At 41.3% G+C, this 23,884-nt stretch overlaps 1 protein-coding gene across 1 annotated transcript in view; it reads left to right on the top strand.

The window, feature by feature from the left end:
* Positions 1-17,960, top strand: part of SLC25A31 (solute carrier family 25 member 31) — a 32,771-nt gene extending 14,811 nt beyond the window's left edge. Inside the window, 3 exon segments of the mRNA XM_032224465.1 lie at positions 16,112-16,255; positions 17,770-17,842; positions 17,845-17,960. Of these exon segments, the coding sequence (XP_032080356.1) occupies positions 16,112-16,255; positions 17,770-17,842; positions 17,845-17,960 (333 nt within the window).
* Positions 17,961-23,884: the final 5,924 nt, after the last annotated feature.

The raw sequence follows: 23,884 nt of genomic DNA, 5'->3' as shown, positions 1-23,884 counted from the left end.
TGAGCGCAGGCTGGGCTGGCTTAGATTTGTAGTGTAGAACGGAACGAGCGAGCGAGCTAGCAGCTGATGGGCGGGGGAGCGAGCGAGCTGCGAGCGCCAAAATAAAGCGGGTTTTTGAGAACGGCCAGGGACGCGGGAAAAATTATGGGAAGGCATGCCTGTCCCGCCAGATGCGGGATGTCTGGTCACCCTAACAATAGCAGAGTTGGAAGGGACCTTGGAGATCTTTCAGTCCAACCCCCTGCATAGGCAGGAAACCCTATACTGTTCCAAAGAAATGGCTATCCAACACCAGTGTTCATTCACAACTTCTGGAGGCAAGCTGTTCCACTGATTAATTGTTCTAATGTCAGGAAATTCTCCTCAGTTCTAAGTTGCTTCGCTCCTTGATTAGTTCCACCCATTGCTTCTTGTTCTGCCCTCAGTGCCTTGGAGAATAGCTTGACTCTGTTTCTTTGTGGCAACCCCTGAGATATTGAACATTGCTACATGTCTCCCCTAGTCCTTCTTTCATTAACTAGACATACCCATTTCCTGCACCGTTCTTCAATTTTTAGTCCCGTTTCCTAATCATCTTTGTTACTCTTCTCTGCACTCTTTCTAGAGTCTCCACATCTTTTCTACATCGTGGTGACCAAAACTGAATGCAGTATTCCAAGTGTGGCCTCACCAGGCATTAGAAAGTGGTATTAACACTTCACATGATCTTGATTCTATCCCTCTATTATGTAGCCTAGAACTGTTTGGCTTTTGGCAGCTGCTGCACACTGCTGGCTCATATTTAAATATTTGTCCACTAGGACTCCAAGATCCCTCTCACAGTTACTACTATTGAGGAAGGTACCACTTATCTGTACCTGTGAATTTCGTTTTCCTGCCTAAATGTAGAAGCTTACTCTTTTCAACCATTGAATTTCATTTTATTAGATAGTGCCCATGTTCAAGTTTGTCAAGATCCTTCTGTATTTTAAGCCTGTCTTCTGGAGTGTTGGCTATCCCTGCCAGCTTGGTGTCATCTGCAAATTTGATGAGTTTCCTGTTTATCCCCTCGTCCAAATCATTTATGAAGATGTTGAAGAGTACTGGGCCTAAAACAGAGTCTTGGGGTACTCCACTATATACTTCCCCCCATGTAGATGCAGTTCCATTGAGGACTACATGTTGAGTGCGGTTGGTCAGCCAGTTACAAATCCATCTGGTGGTGATGCTGTCCAACCCACATTCTTCTATTTTATCTAGTAGTAGGTTATGGTCTACCTTATCAAATGCCTTACTGAAGTCCAAGTAAACTATATCGACGGCATTCCTGTGGTCCACTAATTTTGTCACTTTGTCAAAGAATGCAATAAGATTAGTCTGGCATGATCTGTTTTGACAAACCTATGTTGGCTTTTGGCTATTACTTTGTTTACTTCTAGGTGTTCGCTAATTCGTTGCTTGATTATCTTTTCCAGAATCTTCCTGGTATTTTTTAAAAAACATATTTTTATTTCCATTTCATGACATACAATCACATGTATACTATAAATAGCCAGTATCATATAGTAATAAATAATGATTACATCAGTTCCTCTTATCATCAACGCCCCCAAAAATAAAACCCATTATTACTCTTCTGCTCTCCATACACCTCTTTCTTCTACCTCTCTCTTACTTCCTATCGTCCCTCCATCATCCTTCCTACCTACTTCCCCTTCCTTTCTCCTTCTCCTCTCTCTACATTCCACTCCTCCTTATCCTCATCCTCCTCATCTTCCCCCCTTACCCTCTCTCCTATCCCTCTCTTCCCATCTTTCTCTCTACATTCCACTCCTCCTTATCCTCCTCATCTTTCCCCCTTACCCTCTCCCCTCCATCTCTTCCCATCTCCCTTCTGTTTCTCATTCTTCCTCTCATTGGCGTATTTCCGCTTCTGAGCAAACTCCAATCTATGTTGATAGTATTTATACTTCCATAACAATATACTTAACATATCGTAGTTTTAAAGAAAAAATAAGAGGAAACAGTATACATGTGCAATCATATTACAGTAAAATCTAACACCCCCTCATCAAACCTCCCTCCCTCCCACCCCACCCCACCCCCAGCCTTCCCTCCCCCGACTTCCCAGAGCCCATACACAGTATAAATCTTTAACAAAACAGTCTAAAATATATTGGAAAAAAGAGTAAAAATTGATAACTTCTTTATATTGAGCTTAGCTCCTCCTTGCTAAACTAACTTTAACAATTTATATCAGTCCTTTTTTTTCCATCTGTATTAATACATTATATATCCTCTTATATGCATTAAGCTTTGATCTCTTATTTGTTTAAACAAGTTATCCTCAACTTGGATAAAACCAATTTTTTGATCTATTTTCCACCTAGCCTGTAATTGCCATACTGGACCATGTTTGAACTACCTTCTCCTCTTTAATACCTCTAAAGATTTTAATTGTAATACCCCCCCTTTCCGAGGTAGAAGCTGTCTGTAAGTATTCTGTCCTGTTTTTGTGCTATATTCATATTTTCAATTGCGTGTCTAGGAATTGCCCACATGGGTATCTGTCATTTATTTATATTGGTATTTTTTCCAAAACCCGCAGTAAAGCATTTCTTAAAATATGACTTTTAAAATTCTTATCCAATTTTTGTTGAATAACAGGTAAGCATGCAACCAAATACCAGATCGTGTCCCTCAATATTCAAATATTCTATCATTGGTTAAATGAGTCCAATCACTAATTACAGATAATGCCACTGCATCATAATATAGTTTTAAATTAGGTAGTTTCAAGCCTCCTCCCTCACGTACATCTTGCATTATTTTCATCTTTATCCTCGGCTTTCTTTCCTGCCCTACAAATTTGTTGATACCCTTCTGCCATTCTAAAAGATTCGCATCTTTTTAAGTATAGGTAACATTTGGAAAAGAAATAAAAAATTTTGGTAAAATGTTCATTTTCACTGCCGCTATCCTACCCAGAAAAGATAAGTGCAATTTCTCCCATTTTTTCATCTCCGTCTGTATACTATGCCAAAGTGGTTCATAACCTCCCTCCCTCCCACCCCACCCACCCCCCCAGCCTTCCCTCCCCCGACTTCCCAGAACCCATACACGGTATAAATCTTCAACAAAACAGTCTAAAATATATTGGAAAAAAGAGTAAAAATTGATAACTTCTTTACATTGAGCTTAGCTCCATCCTTGCTAAACTAACTTTAAACAATTTATATCAGTCCCTGATGTTATCATAAGCTATCTGGAATTTCTTAGTCCCGTATTTATTTGAATATAATCAATCCATTTTTCCCCATCTCCTTTATCCATATTTATTTTGTATATAATCAATCCATTTTGCCCAGTCTCATTTATATCTCTCGGTTAAGTGGTGCTTAGATATGCAGTATTTAGCCATCTCGGCTAAATTTGTGACTTTCAGTGTCCTTTCTTAATTATAGGCAAGTCTTCCTTCTTCCAGTATTGCGCCACCGACAATCTAACTAAAGTTATAAAGTGCAAAGTCAAATTAAATCTCTACAGCTGTACATTCAGTCCATAGATGTACCCTTATTCATATAAAAAACAAAGTATTCTGCTAACAATTTGTTACATTCATTAGTATATTTCTCATGTCTAAATAAATTTCATTCAATCTCCCAACCCCTCCCAACTCCATCAAACTGGGTTATGATCTGATGAACTCTGGCACATATCTTTATCTTCTTCACCCTAGAAAACAATCATTGGTAATTAGTTGATTGTTGTTTTTTTTTAATTGTTGATCCATTCGTCTGGTATCACAACGGTTTTGACTTTGTTCCTTGGCACCTGGGTACTTCTGAGGGGGAGAGATGATCCATCCTTGTTGATAGTTGTGTAGTTTGCTGTCTATCTTGTCCTTCTTGTTCTCTTTCTCTAGGTCCAGGTGGGGCAGGATGTCCGGCCTTCAAGATATTATGGTAAAAGTCTCGAGCTTCCCCTACTGATTTAAGACGGTATCTTTGCCCCTCAAAGATGAATGATAGTCCAACTGGTGCCTCCCATCTGAATTGTAGCTGACGATTTTAAAGTCTTCAACTAAAAAAACATAGTCTTTCCTGGATCTTAGCATTTGAGGTGGTATCTCTTTCAGAACAATCACTTCCTGACCCCCAATTTGAAGCTTAATTTTATAGGACTCTTGCAATATCATATTCCTCTTTCTCTTGTAGTAAAGTAAATCACAATGTCCCTTGGGAGGAAAGCTGCTTCTGTTTCGCCAGCCAGAAGTTAGCACGATAAACCTTATCAATTTGCCAATCATAATTTCCCCCTGGCCTTCCAACAGATTATCAAAGGCTTCTGAGAGAATCTGTTTCAAATTCTCCTGACTGTTTTCCACGCAAACCTCTTATTCTTAAAGCAAACTCCATTTGTCTATACTGTAGCATAATAATTTCTTTTTCAGCATTTCCAACTTTTTGTTGCACCACATCTATTTCGATACCATATTAGTCTTGGCATCATTAAGATCTTCTAATCTGTCTTCAACTTCCGAGACATATTCTTTTAACAAATTAACAACCCCAGCATATCATCCCTGATCTTCTGAACCCGAGTCTCAGTTTATCAGACGAATCTGACCAATATCTCCTCCTTAAGTTTTATTTCCATTGTAGCTGCAAAAATTTTCCTTCTGAAAAAATTCTTTAGTCAGTAGCTCGCCTGTGGGGGGAGGAAGTGAAAGACTGTGGTTTCGTGCCAGGGACAAACGAACTTTTGAAGCTGGGAGGGGGCATTCCAAGTCCTTAATCTTCTTCAAAACCAATTAATAAGTCTGTGCTAGTCAGTTGTGCAGCTGTTACTGATTAATTTAGTATTAAATCACTCCTTCCCTTTGAGGTTTTAACTCCGTAGAAATTCAAAACTCGAGCAGTGTTACGAAGCTGCTCGGCGCCATTTTGAGTATCTCTTTAGAAAGCAAGATATCAGAAGAATTCTTGTAAAAACAAAACTGAAGCTAAGAATTGATACAAACATTAAAAATTCACCATGTACGGGGTCCGCTCGTTTTGGATTCAATAAATCAAGTTTTGTTCTGAGGATTGAGTGTGCTTTGTGCTGCTAATGCAGCAGGAATTCCTGGCACGGAGACAATTCTGCCATCGTTGGCCTCCCCCCCCCCTCCCAGAGACAATCTGCGAGAATTGGTGGCATGATGCCCTGCAGAAAGCTCACCTTATCTTCTGGCCCGAAGAAAAAGGTAAACAAACTGTCAGATTGGCTGATGGATTGGTCATCTGACAGATAAACGTAATCAGGATCTGGAGCTGTAACGACCAGCTCCCGTCAGCAAGCAATATCAAACCGGCCAGAATCTTTCCTGGTATTGAGGTCAGGCTGATAGGTCTATAGTTTCCTGGATCTATTTTTTTCCTTTTTTGAAGATGGGAACCACATCAGCTCTTTTCCAGTCTTCTGGCAATTCCCCAGTGCTCTAGGATCTCTGAAAGATATAGTTCAGTAGTTCTGAGACCTCATCTGCAGTCCCTTCAAAACCCTGGGGTGTAATCCGTCCGGGTCCTGGTAATTTGAACTCGTCTAGGGTAGACAGGTGCTCACTTACCATTTCTTCCCTATTTCAATTTGTGTTCCTAATCTGATTGTTGTGGTGTTGGTTTTGATAGGTTGGACGTGTTTAATGCCTTGTGTAAAGAGATATGCAAAAAATGAGTTAAATAGTTCTGCTTTCCTCCCTGGTTGCGTGTCACCTTCTTGCCACATTCTTCCAACAATGGACCAATTGTTCCTTAACCTTTTCTTGTTTGTAACATGTTGGAAGAAGCTTTTTTTGTTATTTTTTACTTTTGTGGCCAGCCTTTCTCATTGTGAGCCTAGCTTTCCTTACTTCAATCTTTACAGGCTCGGGCTATTTGCTGATATTCTGCCTCAGCTATGTCCCCCTCTTTCCACTTTTTATACTTAACTTTTTTGTCTTTCAATTTGTCAGAAAGTTCTTTATGCAGCTATGCTGTGTTTCTTTTGTGGGGGGGGGTGGGAGCCTGTTATTTTTCTTCTTCATTGGTATTCTGCTAGACTGGGCTTTTGTAATCTCATTTTCAAATTTCCCAGCTTCTTGAGTGTGTTTTCCCCTTGAGGATTCTCATCCATGGAATTCTTCCCAAGCTCTCTCTAAGTTTATTGAAATTAGCCTCTCTTAAAATCCAAGACTCTAGTTTGATTTTGTGCTACTACTTGTATTTGTATAATGGTGAATCCAATATTGCATGGTCACTTGCCCCAGGTTCCTATGGCTTCAAACCCTTCTATCATTTCTTCTCTGTTAGTGAGAATAAGTCTAAGATGGCCGATCCCTGTTCCTTCTCTACTTTTAGGGAAACAAGTTGTCTGCTAGTTCAATAGGAACCTGTTGGATGTTCCACTTGGTGCAGAGTTTGAGTTTTTCCCAGTTAATGTCAGGGTAGTTAAAATTCCCATTACTATTGTGTGTGCTTCCTACATACCTTAGTTAGCTGACTAGCAAAAGTTCATCTACTTCCTTTGCTTGATTGGGTGGACTTGTAATATAGACCTATGGGAATGTCGTTTTCCCCCAACCTTTAATATTGACCCAAATGCATTCAAGATAGTTCTCATCATTGTTGTGCTCTATTTCTGTAGAGATGTAGTTATTCTTATGTATAGTACAAATCCACCTCCTCTTTTATTTGGTCTATTTCTTTTAAATAATTTAAATTTTTCTAGCTGTATGTTCCATTTGTGGGTTTCATCCCACCAAGTTTCTGTAATGGCAACAATATCGTATCTACCTTCATTTACTTGAATTTCTAATTCACCCTGTTTATTCCTCATAATCTGTGCATTGGTGTATAGACATTTGAGTCCATTTTGATTGACCCTGTGTTCACTGTCTATATAACCTGTGTTATGTCTGACTGCCCCTATTTTCTTGCCACTTGTATGATTCATGCACATGGTATGGCACTCACTATTAAATGCTTGGTTTTGCTTAACAGCAGGAGTAATAATCTTACCCGCACAAACATCTATGCTACTGATAATCCTATGAGTTTTAGATTGCTGGGGACAGAAATGTTCTATATCAATTAATTCTCTGTCCCCGCTGTTCAGTTTAAATGTTTATCCAGAAAATCTGTGAATTTAATGCCAAGTAACTCAGTCCCTTTCTTGGATGGGTGCAAACCATCTCTTTTGTACAGTTTGTCATTGGACCAGCTGCAGGCATCATGACTAATAAAACCAAAGCCATCCATTTTACACCACTCTTTCAGTCACACATTAAACTCTGCTACACGCTGGCCCTTTTTTTGTTCCTTATATACTGGTAAAACCTCTGAAAAGATAAGCCTACAACCTACACTACTAAGTTCATACCCCAAGCTCTGGAAATCATTCTTCACAGAAAGTACATCCTTTTGGGACAGATCATTTGTGCCAAGATGTATAATAGCATCAACATCACAGTCCTTATTTGTATTCTTGACTATCTTAAGAAGACACCTCTTGCCTCTGCTGGCAGTAGCACTTGGCAGACACCCGACCTCTTTTAAAACCTCCATATCCTTTACTAAATTTACATCCCTTATGATTGAATCACCAAAGAGAAGGTGACTCTCTTTTTACATACCTTGATCTTCTTGTGCGACTGATGTGTGATACCTGGGTCCCCATTTCTCCTTTCCAAAGAAAGTTCTTCATTTTGGACCACGATTCCCTGCTTATTTGAGTTATCATTATCACAACTAACTTGACCTGTCTCTTTAGTGTCCCCATTAAGGTCAGCAAGGGCACTATATCTGTTATGCTGGGTCACAGCAAAAGCTTTATGTTTATGGTTCACAGCTCTCACCCTGCCAGATCCCATAGTTGTCCAGACTGCTCTTCTCCTGCAGGATGTTTGTGGTAGAGGAGGCTGATGGTGTGGCATCTCCATAGTGTGGAATGGCCAAATTGGGCACCTAATTTCTGCTTGGAGAGCACATATTAGAGATTCTAGATAGGTAATCTGTCTATGTAGACTAGTAATTTCTTTACAAAGGGGACAGTATCCAAATTTGAAAAGAGTACTGCGAAAGACAGGTATAAAACTGCTATTACATTGAACTAAGCTGGTCATTTTGAAATAAAATAAAATCACAATCTCAAGCGCACTAATCCAGAATGTATTATTGCTATTTTGGTTTATAGATATATGATTCCCTACCAGTGACGTGCGGTCAGCTTTATGGCTGGTTGAGGCAGCGTTTTAGACTTGTGGATTCAACTCCCAGAATTCCACAGCCAGGCATGCTCAATTCGATTTAAAGCGACAGCATTTGTTCCCCTTTGCAAAAATAAGTTTTCCCTTAGTCTTTTTCTTCGCCGCTCCCCCTCCTTCCTCCCTCTCTCCCTCCCGTCCCACCTCTCTCAAACAGACACACGCACACAGAGAAATGGGATCCTCTCACTCACTCACTCTCAAACAACACAAACACAGAAGTTGGATTGGATAGATTTCCAAAGGCTTGAAAGCAGCTCCTCGGCCATACCCACACCTTCCCCTGCGCCTTCCGATCAAATTTGTTGAATGCCTCCCCCCTCCCCACACACGCACCCTTTTCCATCTGTTTCAGAGACGATTTCAACGTCTGCTTCTGCCTGCCCTCATGAAAGGGCCAGAGCTCTGAGTCAGACTGAGCCAGTTGCTCCCAGAGACTCTAAAAAGCCTCTAAAATGCACTCTACAAGGAGGCGAGAGAACACGTGCCTCCTTTGCATATGAAATTTTTGCTTGTTAACCCTTGCTTACTCTTAAAAGGCGAAAAATTGCTTATGCACAGGAGCCGCTATTTCTCTGGCCTCCGCTATAGTTTAAGCACTGTTCCAAGTCACTGTGAATCTGGTAGCAACTACCTTGGCTTAATTATTTTTAAAAAAAATTCTTTAAAATACTTTCTTTTCCCCATGACTGGTGAGGCCATACCTCACCTGCCTCTAGTGACTGCACGCCCCTGTTCCCTACCTATCCTCTTTGTCTCTCTGACCCCCCCTGTAGCCAGCAGCTTCAATCACCAGCCTCAGGAAAATAAGTTCTAAGTCCAGGGATGGGGTGCCCAATTTCAAGAACAGGTGACACAAGGGAGGTAGTCACAAAGAGATGTGACACAGAGCATCAACTTCTTGGAGCTGTGCGTGGCTAGGCTAGCACTGCGCCATTTTCAAAAGGACATTGTGAGCCTCACGTGTGCTCCTGATGGACAACATAGCAACGAAGGCCCCATCACCGCCAATAGGGCACCAAGTCCAGAACCCTCATGGCGAAGGCAGAATCTCTAGGGAGATGGACGAATGTCATCTGGCCTCACTCAAGGCAGACCGCATCTCCGGAGTGGACAATGTGCATGCAGATTGGCTGAGCCGGACGACCATAGACAACACGGAATGGCGTCTACATCCGGACTCCTTCCATCAAATCACACTCCGGTTCGTCTTCCAGTGATCGACTCTCCCCAGTCCAGCAAATGACCAACTCCCGAGATTCTTTTCAAGGTACAGCATTCCGCAAGTGGAGGGGACCAATGCCCTGCGCTGCCGTTGGCCAAGAGGCCTTTTGTATGCCTTTCCTCCGCTCCCGCTCATCTCTCAGGTGATTCAGAAGATCCTGGACGAAGGAGCAGAAGTCCTTCTCATAGCTCTGCATTGGCCCAGGAGATCTTGGTATGCAGACCTGGTCAGCCTCTCGATCCGCAGACCTTGGAAGATACCGCTGGACCTTCTGTCCCTAAGCCAATTCATCCGGATCCCGGCTGGCTCCAGCTAGCCATGTGGTCCTTGAGGGGGACCTCTTGAGAAAGGACAATCTATCTGAAAAGGTCATCGCCACCATCCAGGCATCGTGGCGTCCCTCGACAACGCGCATCTATGACGCCACCTGAGTCGCCTTCAACTCCTGATGCTGCTCTCATGGTGTGGTTGCAGCTTCAACTACCATTCCACAGCTTCTTGACTTTCTGCAACAAGGCCTGGACAAGGGGTTGGCGCCCAACACTCTTTGCCGCTAAGTAGCTGCCTTGTCCACCATCTTGACTAGGCACTCTGCAGTTTCCTTGGCACAGCATCCTCAGGTGAGGAGCTTCCTAAAAGGGGCTTCAAACTTGCATCCACCTGTTATTCACAGATTTCCCACGTGGGACCTTCCGCTCGTTCTCAGAGCACTGACCAAAACCCCCTTTGACTTGTGCATTATTCACGCTGACCGTGTCACCCTCAGGTTAGACCCGGCTTTTCTGCCAAAAGTGAACTCTTTGTTTCACAGGTCTCAGGAAGTGGTGCGCCCTAACTTCTGCCCTCACCCTTGGCATCCCAGAGAGCACACCTGGCACAAGCTGGATGTGAGGCATAGGGTCCGCAGGTACATCAAGCGGACAGCATCTTTTCATCGTTCCAAAGCACTCTTCATCTTTTTTCAGCCAGGCTCAATGGGGCGGAAGGTCTCTCCTACTATAGCTCGCTGGCTGAAAGCTTGCATTAAGTTGGCCTACATGCAGCAGGGCAAGGTGGTGCCATCCAGGGTGACAGATCACTCAACACAAAGCGCTGCCACACCGGCCACATGGGCAACTCAGGCCCCTGTGGAGGAAATATGCCGGGCAGCCACCTGTACTTCTCCATCCTTATTCATCAAACACTACCACATTGACTCCTATGCCGCAGCCGAAGCATCCTTCGGGAGGAGAGTATTGCAGCAAGTTGTAACAAATCCACGCTCCTTGAATGTTCCTGTTTCCCTCCCTGGGACTGCATAGCTTGGGTGTCAGCATTACTTCATTCAGTAATCAGGAAAGAAAACCACTGGACTCCATTTGAATTGAAATCAAGTGTACTTTTACTAATTATAAATGAACAGTTGCAAAGCTAAGCTGAGTCTGGTTAATTAGGTGCGAAAGTTAATAATATAATGCATAATTCATCCCCCTCCCCTTGGCATCCCTGAGCATAGTCCAATCATATTGCCCCCAAATGTCAGGTGTGAGATAACTTCAAAAGGCATCACCAGGATGGAATGCTGGACCGTTGCTGGACCGTTGGCCTTGGCGGGAAACTCCCTTCCTCCACATGCGCAGTAAGGTGGTCAGTTCAGCGTCTAGAAACTTCCTCCAGCACAGCAATGATTCCCCTCCCAAATACCATGCCCCCCCTCCCTGTTTCAATGGCAACCGAAGCAGCAGCAAAGCAGAGGCTGAATTCCGGCCCTCCTCCAGAAAAGGGTAGTCAGACCTGCAGAAACGAAAAAACACAAACAAACAGACAAACAACAAGACACGAAAGAGGGAAAGGGGAGAGGAAGAGAGAGAGAAGAGAGAAGAAGAAAAAAATTAGGAGAATGGCCAAATCAGGGCTTGTCAGGATAAGTAGAGTAGAACTTGCGGAGCAGGAGAGGCGCCCAAACATGGGACCCGTCAACCCATTCAGTGTAGTATAGTTTCGTCCCAATCCAAGGCAATTCATCTGATAGTGCATTCATTCATGTGCTGCCGGAACCAATCATCATCAGCGAGGGCTTTCTTCAGGTTGGAAAGGAAGTCCTGAGACATCTCAACCTTAGAACGCGCTTGACTCCTAGTAACAACAGGAGCAGCGAGACTCGTCGCAGGAACGACAGGCTGGACCACACTGAGCTTAGAGCAGTTGTATTGAGGAAGTCTGGATAAAGCATCAGCCATAAAAACTTTTCCCCCTGGAATGTATTTCAGGGTGAAATTAAATCGATTGAAATGCTGAGCCCAGCGTATCTGTTTAGGAGAAAGTTTTCTGGGCGTTCTCAAAGCTTCCAAATTCTTATGGTCAGTCCACACCTCGAAAGGGTGTTTGGCGCCTTCTAGAAAATGGCGCCATGTGGCCAAAGCCCAGAGAACAGCAAACGCCTCTTTCTCCCAAATGGCCCAACGTCTCTCCGTGTCAGTTAGTTTGCGAGAGGTGTATGCGCAGGGTTGTAAATTACCTTGACTATTGGCCTGAAGCAACACAGCCCCCACAGTCACGTCACTGGCGTCAGCTTGAACCACAAAAGGCACATCCATGTCCGGGTGCTTGAGGACTGGCTCCTCCGCAAAAAGCCATTTTAACTTCTCAAAGGCAGCTTGACATTCCATGGTCCAATCCAGCGGCTTGCTAGGCTTGGGTTTCGCCCCACCTTTGGACTTCAGAAGGTTAGTTATGGGAAGAGCTATCTTAGCAAAAGAGGGGATGAACTGGCGATAGAAATTAGCAAAACCCAAAAAATTTTGCAATTGCCTGCGTGTACGAGGGGCTTCCCACTCGGTGACCGCTTTTACCTTAGCGGGGTCCATTTCAACACCCTCATGGGAGATGCGATAGCCCAGGTAGTCAACCTTCTCCTGATGGAATTCACACTTGGACAATTTGGCATAAAGTTCAGCTGCCCGAAGTTTCTTCAACACAGTCTGAACCAGCTTCACGTGCTCTTCACGTGTTTCCGTGTAAATAAGGATATCATCTAAATATACGATAACGCCCTTGTAAAGATGGTCATGTAAAACCTCATTAATTAGCTGCATGAAGACCGCTGGCGCCCCCTGTAGGCCAAACGGCATCACACGAAACTGGAAGCAGACAAGGGGGCAGTTGAAAGCAGTTTTCCATTCGTCCCCCTCTTTAATTCGGACCCTATAATATGCCTCCCTTAAGTCCAACTTAGTGAAGATACGGCCCTTCTCCAATTGGGCCAGCATGTCCTTCATCAGCGGCAACGGGTAGAGGTTCTGAGATGATATCACGTTCAGGTTTTTAAAATTCACACATAATCTCAGGGAGCCATCTTTCTTCTCTCTGAATAGTACGGGAGCCGCTACCTTGGGTTGCCGGTTCAATGAACCCCCTCTCCAAATTCTTATTGATGAATTTTCTCATTTTGTCCATTTCCCTAGGGGACATTGAATATATTTGGGGCTTTGGAAGCTTCACCCCAGGTAAAATATCAGTGATGCAATCAGTGGGCCTGTGGGGGAGTAATTTATCAGAAGATTTTTCACTAAAACTCCCCCTGAGATCCCAATACTCCTTTGGTATTTTTTCCTCCCCTTCAATTCTCTCCTGCCCCCTGGCTGCCAATGTGGAGCTATTAGCAGCAGAATCTGGAGTCTCAACCTTCCGTTCAGGGGGTATGTCTGTGCGAATTCGTAACCAACCCTTTCTCCAATTAATGCAAGGCTTCCATTTACGAAGCCAGGGGAGTCCCAAAATAAGGGGCCAGTCCATGCCAGGTGCCATAATAAAAGTTATCAACTCCTGATGGGTCCCCATTTTCATCTCTGTGGGCTCAGTAGAAAAATGAGCAGGGCCACCTCCCGCAATAGAACCATCAATTTGGCAAAAAACAATAGGGATTTTCAAAGTCCTCAATTTTAAGCCTAGTTTCTCCACCATTTCAGGACTTATCATACAGCGAGAACAGCCGGAATCAAGGAGAGCTAAAAGTTTCTCAGTTGCGCCAGAAGATGGCACTCTCATCTTAATTGGGATAAGTATGGGGCCCATTCTGGAACTTACCCAGCGATGAGACTCCTCCTCATCCGATTCATCAGATGAGCTGGGGCTCATGCCTCCCTCCTCCTCCGGCTGGAAGTGCTGGGGAACATTTTCAGCGGTGAATGCAGCCTCTCCCCTCTTGCCTGGGGTCTTCATTGCTTTTCCCTCTCTCCGGGGGGGGGCGGCCTGAGCCAATTTTACGCGGCAATTTACAGCACGATGGCCTTCCTTCCCACAGCGGAAACAAGTGAAAGGCTTGGCTTTGCCTGTGAAACCTCCTTTTCCCTCACTCCTGGGGTGGAGGGGGGTTTTGGGGGCTGCTGGGGGGAATTTCTCCACATCTTCCTTTTTCATGCATTGAAGCCTGGCTAAATCCAACTCCACGTCTGCCGCGTGCTCATACCAAACAGTTACACGACGCGGAAAGCGTCTGTTTATGCACTGTTGGTATATTTTTTCATTCAATCCCTCAGCAAACTGATCCAGCAAAGCCTCTTCCAACCACCCCCTCATATAAGCTGACAACTCTTGAAATTCCTGGACATAATCTGGCACAGATTTGTTTCCCTGCCTCAGAGCCATAAATTTCAAGCGCCCACGTCTCTCGATCAAAGGGTCATCAAACCTCCTTCTCATGGCTGCCATAAAGTCATTAAAATTCCTCGGGAGAGGGGAATTGCATTTGTGTAGGCCGACCATCCATTCGGCTGCCTTCTTCTCTAAGGACATCAACACCATCCTCACTTTCATTTCATCTGTCTCTAAATCAGGTCCATAGATTTCCATATAATTCCAGACATGAATGATAAACAACCCAAGACTTTTAGGATCTCCATCATATTTAATGGTTAAGGGAGGGACTTTGCCATTCGGCGTCGCCTGGGCCCCCCCCCTGCTCTTTGAGCGACTCTAGCTGGAGGGGAGGAGGCTGGTTCTGGGTTTTCTTGTGCACAACCCCCCTTGGCCCGTTCACCCTCTCTTAAACTATGCATTGAGTACCTTTGCTCAAATTCCTCTGTCGGCTCCCTTTCCACTTCTCTCTCACGGTTTCTGCGTTCAGTCCATGCTTCTTTGAGAAGTCTCGTGACGTGGGAAAGCTTGTAATCCTCTTCCCCAGAGTCACCCCAATCAGCTGATTTTTTCTTTGGTCTCCTTCTCATGACTCCAGCATCCAATTCCTCAGACTCCCCTTTTTGTCCCACACCCTAAGTCCATCTGGGACGAACGGCAAGTTCTTCCACTCTTAGTTCGGCCAGCCTTTCGGTTAAAGATGGTCCCGCCATTGCCCCCTCCTCTTCCTCCTGGTCACTTACATGCAAAGACATTTCTTTTCTTCTTGTGAGGGCACCCCCCTCGGTAGGTTTTAGCTCCGGGATGGGTGCAAAATGAGACTCAGCTTATTGTCAGCATTACTTCATTCAGTAATCAGGAAAGAAAACCACTGGACTCCATTTGAGTTGAAATCAAGTGTACTTTTACTAAATAAATGAACAGTTGCAAAGCTAAGCTGAGTCTGGTTAATTAGGTGCGAAAGTTAATAATATAATGCATAATTCATCCCCCTCCCCTTGGCATCCCTGAGCACAGTCCATCATATTGCCCCCAAATATCAGGTGTGAGATAACTTCAAAAGGCATCACCAGGATGGAATGCTGGACCGTTGCTGGACCGTTGGCCTTGGCGGGAAACTCCCTTCCTCCACATGCGCAGTAAGGTGGTCAGTTCAGCGTCTAGAAACTTCCTCCAGCACAGCAATGATTCCCCTCCCAAATACCATGCCCCCCCCCCGTTTCAATGGCAGCCGAAGCAGCAGCAAAGCAGAGGCTGACATTGGATATGTCCCTTGCTTGGACTCTCCAAGCAGCGCACAGGAGAATGACCGTTGGCTTACCTGAACGGTCATTCTCTGGGCGCTGCGGGAGAGTCCAACCCCGCCCTGGGGTTTTCTTTTCTCTACCGGATTGAAGCGGCTGTGAGGAGCAAGAGACTATTGACAAGACTTGAAGAGACATTGTACACACGACCATCAAAGACCATCACCTTCATTTTTGAACTGGCCCTCAATGAGGAAGGGAGGCATTGCCAAAAGAATTAACTCAGTCCTTGGGCGAATAGACTGAATTTAACCCATGCTTGGACTCTCCCGCAGCGCCCAGAGAATGACCGTTCAGGTAAGCCAACTGTCATTCTCCTGCCTCCTGTAGAGGGTGCTTTTTTAGAAGCTTTTTTAAACAGTTAAGCACTAAGCAGAGTCATTCACGGTGACTCTGGCAGCAACTAGCTCAGCCTTTTTCCTTTTCCTTTTTTTCTTTTTTCATGATGACAATGGTGAGGCTCTGCTCCCCTGACTGCATGTCCCTGTCTAGCTGTATTGCATCTTAATTTTTCATATGAAATATTCTTCCTGTTTAATTTGTCTGATACCCTAAAACGTAAGATGAAAAATATTTTAAATTACTTCAATTATATAAAATGATTCATCAAAATACTCTGAACAGGTAGAATATGTGAATATAACTTCATTCATGCTTAAATTTAAATATTTGAATACAAGCCAATGATAAATTTCCCCTTTTTAGGGAATGCTACCAAATCCGAAAGAAACCCCATTCCTTTTATCTTTTGCAATTGCTCAAGTGGTGACAGTATTTTCTGGGATACTCTCCTATCCATTTGACACTGTCAGAAGACGCATGATGATGCAGGTAAGCAATTCATCCAATGTGAATGTCCTTGTGACTGTCTGGGCTACATCATTCTGTTCTGATATTATTTGTTTCATCTCTCTCTTCTTTAATCAGAAAATGTGATATTAAAATATAATGCTGAATAAAGCCATTGCCCTATCTAACTCAATGTTGTCTAGTTATTTGAGCAACAGTTCTTCAGAATCTCAGCAGGAATCTTTTCTATAACTAGAGATTCTGCAAGCAAGTATTCTGTTACTAAGTAGCCTCTGTATAAGACATACACATTGGCCTATACCTTGCATGCAATTACAATTTCAAATAGGGACATTGGTATTTATAAATTAGCTATGATTTGTACACAACCTTGACATAACTAACATTGGAATTGCAAAATAAAATATGGTTTTCTCTTATGTGTTGTATCCAATTATTTTGGCAGTTATTAGATTTTTTTTATCACCAATGTTGGAATCAAAGCAATAGGAGTAAATATTAGCAAATAATATATTTTGTTGAATTGGTAAATTCCGTCCTCAATATTTTTTGTATATGTTTGAGATATTTGAAGGGGGGGGACTGCTAACTGGTATGCAAGAGAAGAAAGTTAAGGATATATATGTATATGTATTTTGTATGAATGATTCATAATACATAAATTTGGATGAAATCTCTTTTTGTAAAAGAAAAAAGAACCACAACTGTCTCTTTCAATTTATTATTATTGTTACTTCTTTACCATAGAACCAACATTTAAAACATCTATACATTACGGAATTATAATCATTTGGTGCCAAATCATAGAACATAGAATGACAGAATTGGAAGGGAGATGGAGATCATGTAGTCCAACTCCCTGCTTGAGCGGAAGAGTCTATATCATTTCAGACAAATGGCTCTTCTTAAAAGCTTCCAGTGATGGGGCACTCTCAAGTTCCGAATGCAAGCCATTCCACTGGTTGATTGTTCTCACCATTAGGAAATTACTTCTTTATTTCTTGGTTGTTTCTTTCTTTGATTAGTTTTCATCCATTGGTTCTTGTATTGCCTTCTGATTTTTTGGAAAATAGGTTGACTCCCTCTACTTTTATTGTGGCAGCCCCTCAAATATAGCATTTATATCCACTCTCAAAAGAAATTAAGGAGAATCTAAAATTCAGTCAGTCTCAGACTAATATTTACTGATAATGAGAAACTTCAGAGTGAAAATTCATTACAGAACTTTGTACCAAAACCAGATATTTAAAAACTAGTAGTTTTTAAACTAGCAGTTTTTAAATTTTCCTTTGAAGCGACCTCTTTTAAGTCTTTAAGTTTTAGAAGTTTACAGAAAAACTATTGGAAAAATCATAGACATTTTAAGTGTAGTAACAGAGACCTACAACAGGAAAATATTTCTTCATTAAGTTCTTAGCAGTGGCAACATTTGAGGTAGTATTCCTTTAATTTAGTAAAAGAAATATTACAGAATAATTATTTACTATATATCAAGTGTGTATGGTTTGCATTAACTTTTATTATATTTGAATGTTTTGAATTCAGAGTGAGAGGCCGAACGCCAATATAAAGGAACCATTGACTGCTTTATCAAGATATATGGCCAGGAAGGAATAAAAGCCTTTTTCGTGGGGCTTTTTCAAATGTTCTTCGTGGGACAGGTGGTGCCTTGGTGCTAGTCCTTTATGACAAAATCAAGGAATTTCTTCATATTGATCCTACAGTAGGCCAAACATCTGACTAAAACCACATTTTACTTGCATTGCACATGTAGAGATTGTTTTGAATATTAGTTTATTAATTAGTATTCCACTTTGTAACAAGTCAGTAGTATTTACTGTTATGATTTTAAAGCAATTTAAAGTTACATTTACTTAGTTTTACTTTCAAAATGCTTTTGCCTATTATTTCCCTTTCCAGTCTTTTCTTTGAGTCGTTATCTTTATCTTCAAAATCAAGATTCCTGGATTTCATCTTGAAGATAAGCAATTCTTTGGGAGGAAAAGGGAGAGGGAAACACTGAATTGCCTAGCCAAAGTTGTCTATCATAGTGATAACTGAGCTTGGATTGGAATCCATTTTGGTCCGAGCCAAACCCAGTGGTTTACATTGGAGTTTAAACATTTTTATTAGTAAGAAATAAGAGCTTTTCCAGGCAAAGCAAAGCAAAGCAAAGCCCCAGTTAGTGCAAATTTATTCAGATTATTTTGTTAAAGAGTTTGAATTAAGGGCATCTTGAAGTGAATATACTGTTCTGCAGCAAAATAATAATATAAATTTCTTGCTAGGAGACAGTTTTCCTTAACCTTTTCCAGTATTACAGAAGGGGGGGATGTGTATTGAAGCAAAAACTGAGCATATTCAGTTAAAGGAATCGATTACTATGTAAGAATTTCAGTTACATCTTTCCAAAGCAATAAATTAACTTTGTGTAGTAAAAAGCATCAGTGTAAAACAGTTAGTAAAAATTATAATCTCTAAATTTGTTGTTCTTCAATGATACTGTTCACAGGATGTAAAGTGTAAAAATGGAAGGAGAGCCTCAGTGTGCCTTTTGTCAGAATCACACAAGGTGATTTACAACAGAAAGCAATAAATTGTAATAAGCAGAGAAAAAAGACAGTAAATCAGAACAAGAGAGAGAAAGAGAATATTAAAATAAAAAATCATAGGAAAGGAAATTAAAAGGAATACTTTGTTAAGAATCTATTAACAAATCTATAAGGCTATTGAAAAAGAATGTATTTCACAAATGCTAAAAAAAGTTTCTGAGCAGATATAAAGAAATCTGCAGAGAAAGATTGATGTTTGTGTAACGATAGTCATCTTTTCAATAGCATCTTCCTTAATGTCCATTGATGCTGGTCTCAGAAAAAAAGAGGTTCAGAAGATTTTATAAAAATAATAAAGAACATCATTTAAGTATTAATTGAAACTGTAAGGTTTAAAACTACAAGCATATTTAAACTGACCCTGATAAACTAGGAGCTAAAAAAAATCTGATGATACCAATCAAGAAAATAATTTTATTGTTAACTTCTGCATCAAATTTTTTAGAAGCAAATATCTGGGAAAAATTAGCCAAGTTATTAATAGATTAATAAAATCAGAGTTGACAAGTCATCTGCCAGAAAAGATTCCTTAAATTCTTAGCCAAATATTAGAACCAAACATTTATTTGATCAATTTCATCCACACATTTTAGTAGTCTCCATTACGTAGAGTTTAATAATTAGGAAAATTATATGGATCCAAATAAACAGGATAAGCATTACCTCTATGTCAAACAGGGAGAATAATACTTCAGAGATCAATCTAAAAAGGGCTGGGATTGTTTTCTCCTAAATTTAGAATGAAAAATGATGTAGCATTACAACTGGGATGGCTGATTTCTAATTCCAACATTAAGATGGTAATGAGGAAAGAAAACCTTGATTGTTTGATAGATGGTGCTAAGAAAAGTCATATATGCCAGTCAACAGGTGTACAGAAAACCTTTTTTTCTTCATGAATCAGTTGCATTCTCAAAGATCAAATACCTGTCATAATAACATGCTTACTTGCACCCTGAAAAGATGGGTGAAGAGCTGTAGAATTTTTGTCAACCACGACAGATGAAGAGGGCTTTTAAGTCATTTTTTTGAGACTGTGCCCAGAAGGTGTCTTCAGGGAAGACAACGTTTACAAACAAATAGTTCTATTAAATTGGTTACAGATAGCATCTTGCTAGTGTCATATTAGAAACAAACAACACTGAGACACTAATTGGTTGATTTGAAAAAAGAATAACTTCAAACTTAACCAGGCAGATATTACAAACTTGATATTAAAATGTATTCACAAATACACAATGGACTTTATTTGCACAATGATCTTAATTATTCTAATAATCGATGGATTATAGATTACAGTAGCTATACACAATGTGCTAAATAAGAATATACTGTATGTAGTTTTGGCTTATTGTGTATTAACCCTATGAATCTCTTGCTGCTAAACCATACCTGGAAACTAGGGTTCAATTCACATATTGCATTAAGTCATGGTTCGTTGAATAAAATTGGCTGTTGGGCTTTGTGCTATCTCTCTTTATATTATAAAGAAGAACTGACTGCATTCACATACAGTAAAATATTCTTTTTTATTCCAGTGTTTGTTGAAAGAAATGATTGATTGGTTGTATATAGATATAGTCCTCACTTAATAACAGTAATTTGGAGTTTTCTCACTATGAGAATTTTTCTCACTATGTTATGCAGTTGTATGTCATTACGTGACTGCTGCCCAGCAAAGGAACTTCTGGCACTGTTACATTCTTAAATCTTTTTAATTTAAGCATGTTAAGCATTTCATGCTATAAATAATTAAGAGTCAGTTTTCTTTAAAAGTGAACTGCCCATTCTAGGCTGTAGAAATCCACTTGTTAAATAATTGGCTAAGGGCAGAAAAGAGATAAAATTTGTTATATCTCATTATGGCTCAGAAGTGATAGACCCAGTAAAGAGCTTTTTTAAAATACAAATTGGAGTGCAAGGGTCCAATATGATGTATATTCACTTGGTATATTTCTCTCTTAAAGTCCATCTTTTTCTGCATTAAGATTAAGATTTTGACTAAACCTTGACTCCTCCAATTAGCATCAATCTTTAGGGTATGTGTATTCATTTAGGAAGAGGCAACATTTCTTCTGATGTTGAATATATTACATAACATGATTGAACAATGATTTACCGTAACTGAATATGAATATTCAAGTCTGAATATTGCAGACTTGAACTGGCAATACAAGGAATTAGCAATTTAAGTAAATCAAAAGTTCGATTCAAAGCCAAATGCAGGTTGTCTTCAAATTACAACAATTGGGACCAGAATTTCTGTTCCTAAGTGAGGCAGATGTTTAAGTGAGTTGCACTTTTTTTGCCACAGTTGTTAAATGAAGTTGTTAGTTCAAGAACATGGAGGGATAAGCTCAAACTGACAGGAGGGAAGTTCAAAAGTAATATTAGAAAGTATTGTTTCACAGAAAGAGTAGTGGAAGCTTGGAACCTACTTCCAGCAGAGATAGTGGGTCAATCATCAGTAATGGTTGGGAAGATAATTTAATAGTGGACAGCACCATATGGGTTTTTTGGGTCCTGGGCAAATGAGTACATGGGTGAGAGAGATTTGTACCGTCTCTTGGGTCCCGCCTTAGAGCTTTCTGTTCATGTGTAAGGGCAGGTATCATGATTGGTTGTCAGGCTCCCATGGGGCCATGCAGAGGTAACTGTAGGTTGTCAAGTCCCAGGCTTGGTTGAATCTTGCTGGGTGATGATTTAATGAAGAGGGTTGTGTTCTGAAAGGGTTTGGGCAATTCCTATTATGGCTCAATGGCTGGTTTGGATCTGGTTTGGTTTGGATTAATGATCCTGGTTTGGATCTTGAGTGAGGGCTAATCCTATCATGTCCTGAGGATGAAGGTCCTTTGTTTTGTAGAGAAGCTGTCCCAGCCTTTCTGGGGCTATTAACAAACGTGGGGGCTGCTTTCCAAGAGCATGTTTCCTTTTCTCATCCAGGGTGGTATAATATTCTGCCTTTTTAATATTTCCTAGAATATTTCATTCTTCTAGAACAGGGGTGGGTGCTAACTTCCTACACTATAAAAGGGAGTTGGTTGCCAAGTGCCCAAATTGTGAAGTGTGGGGTGACAGTCAATTTTGAGGATGGGTCATGTCAGTTTTCCCAACACTATTGCAACTTCAAATCATCATTAAATGAATGTTGTAAGTCAAAGACTACCTGCATACAAAAACAACTCCCATTTAAGAAAAATAATTAGTGCAAAGCATCAGAAAAATAGAATTTGAAACGTATTACAGACAGTTGTGGGTTATCAGCAAAGTCACAGCCTTCTGCCTGTCCCGTTTATTTGTTCCAGTACACAAGGAAAAGATGGCTGATGGGAGAATACTGTATTTTCATGCAATAATTTGCACCAACTGCAGAATTGCACCAATTGTGGAAAACTGGGGGACACATTAAAATACTGAAAGCCATGGTATTCCCCATGACACTCTATGGAAGCAAAAGTTGAACTTTGAAGAAGCAGGATAGGGACAGTATTGAGATCTTTGAAATATGATGTTGGAGAAAACTCCTGAGAATATTGAGGCAGCCTAAAAAAGCCCCAATAGATTATCAACAAATAAAACCAGAATTCTCACTCCAGGCATATCTCAACATAAATTATTTTATTTTAGACACAGTATGCAAAGACCTAGTTGCCTAGAAGCTGTTGTTGCAAGAAATGTCCTTCTGGGTTCAGCTCCAAGTGGGGAAGAAGACACTGGAGACATGGAGACTGCTTGGAAAGATGGTTTATTGTTGGACAGGGCCACATGGCTTGAGCCCTGACCAGAAAAGGTGATCACATGTTTCAATGTTGATGGAGAAGAAGAGAAGGGCTGAGGAAGGGGCTTGCTAGGCTTTTTATACCCTGTTTAGTCCCACCTCTCTGTTTCCTGTTCCTGTGTAAGAAATGTATTCTGATTGGTTGTCAGACTCCCATGGTGTCATGCAGGGGGCTACTCTCTAGGCTGTTTTGAATCCAGGTATAGATGAGTTCTCAGATGCCATGTGGAGAGTTCCAATATCCCTTCCCCCTGCAGCTGCAGTGGAGAAGTCTTTATTATGTAAAGTGGGCTAGCCTGGCCTTCTCAATGGCCTATTGACAAAGTGTGGATGGGCAGGAAGCTACAGGCAACTATTGTGTCTTTTAAAGCATGTTTCTTTCTTTTCACATCCAGAGAAATATTCTGCCTTTTCAATATTTCCTAGGATATTTCATTTTTCTGGGAGAGGGCTGGATGATAACTTCCCACACTGTAATACTGATAAAGGTGGAAGGAAAGAGAAAGACAACCAACAGAAAAGTAGATTGACTCTGTTATAGCTGCACCACTGGAAGACCTGAAAGATCAAGCAAGGGAGAGATTGTCCAGAAGAAAATCTATTTATGAAGTCACTAAGAATGGATATCAACTTGATAGGACATAATTTATCTGTCAGAGTACATATTCTGTACTCATGTCTTGTATATGCTCATTTACAACATAAGATAATTTTCCCATTGTACTGTTTCTATACTTATACATTTTTTATTCCTTTGAGCGTGAATCACCCAGAGTTTGGTTTTAAGATGAGCAGCTGTTCACATCTTTAAATAAAAACAAATAAATATCCCAATTATTTATATCTTTATTTCCCATTCTGACACATGTACTATTCATCTTCTTTCACAGTCTATTTATTCTTTCGGTGTTGATTTCATATTTCCTGGGTTCTAATAGGGGACGTAAAATACAAAGGAAGTAAAATATTTGAAGGATGATAATAATTTTTGGCTATATAACTGCAAACTGCCCGTAACCGTATTCCGTGCTTCTTCCGCTCTGGGCCTCTGTGACAGTACTTCAGAATAGAACCTCCGAGGCCGAACAGCCAGGAGCTGCAGTTCTGGACTCTGGTCCTTAGAGGACGCCCTACAGAAGCCTCTTTCGCACTCTCCTCACCCGGATTCCAGATCTTTCTCGAACTCCTGAAGGCTAACCGAGGACGCACGGAAACTGCCGATACCCAAGTCGGAATTTCGCGGCGTCCTCGTCTGGCAATCAGCCGCGCCTGCGCAGA

The sequence above is a fragment of the Thamnophis elegans genome, chromosome 9 (assembly GCF_009769535.1).
Source record: "Thamnophis elegans isolate rThaEle1 chromosome 9, rThaEle1.pri, whole genome shotgun sequence".
NCBI classification, from domain to species: Eukaryota; Metazoa; Chordata; class Lepidosauria; order Squamata; family Colubridae; genus Thamnophis; species Thamnophis elegans.
This window is presented reverse-complemented; position numbering and strand designations above follow the sequence as displayed.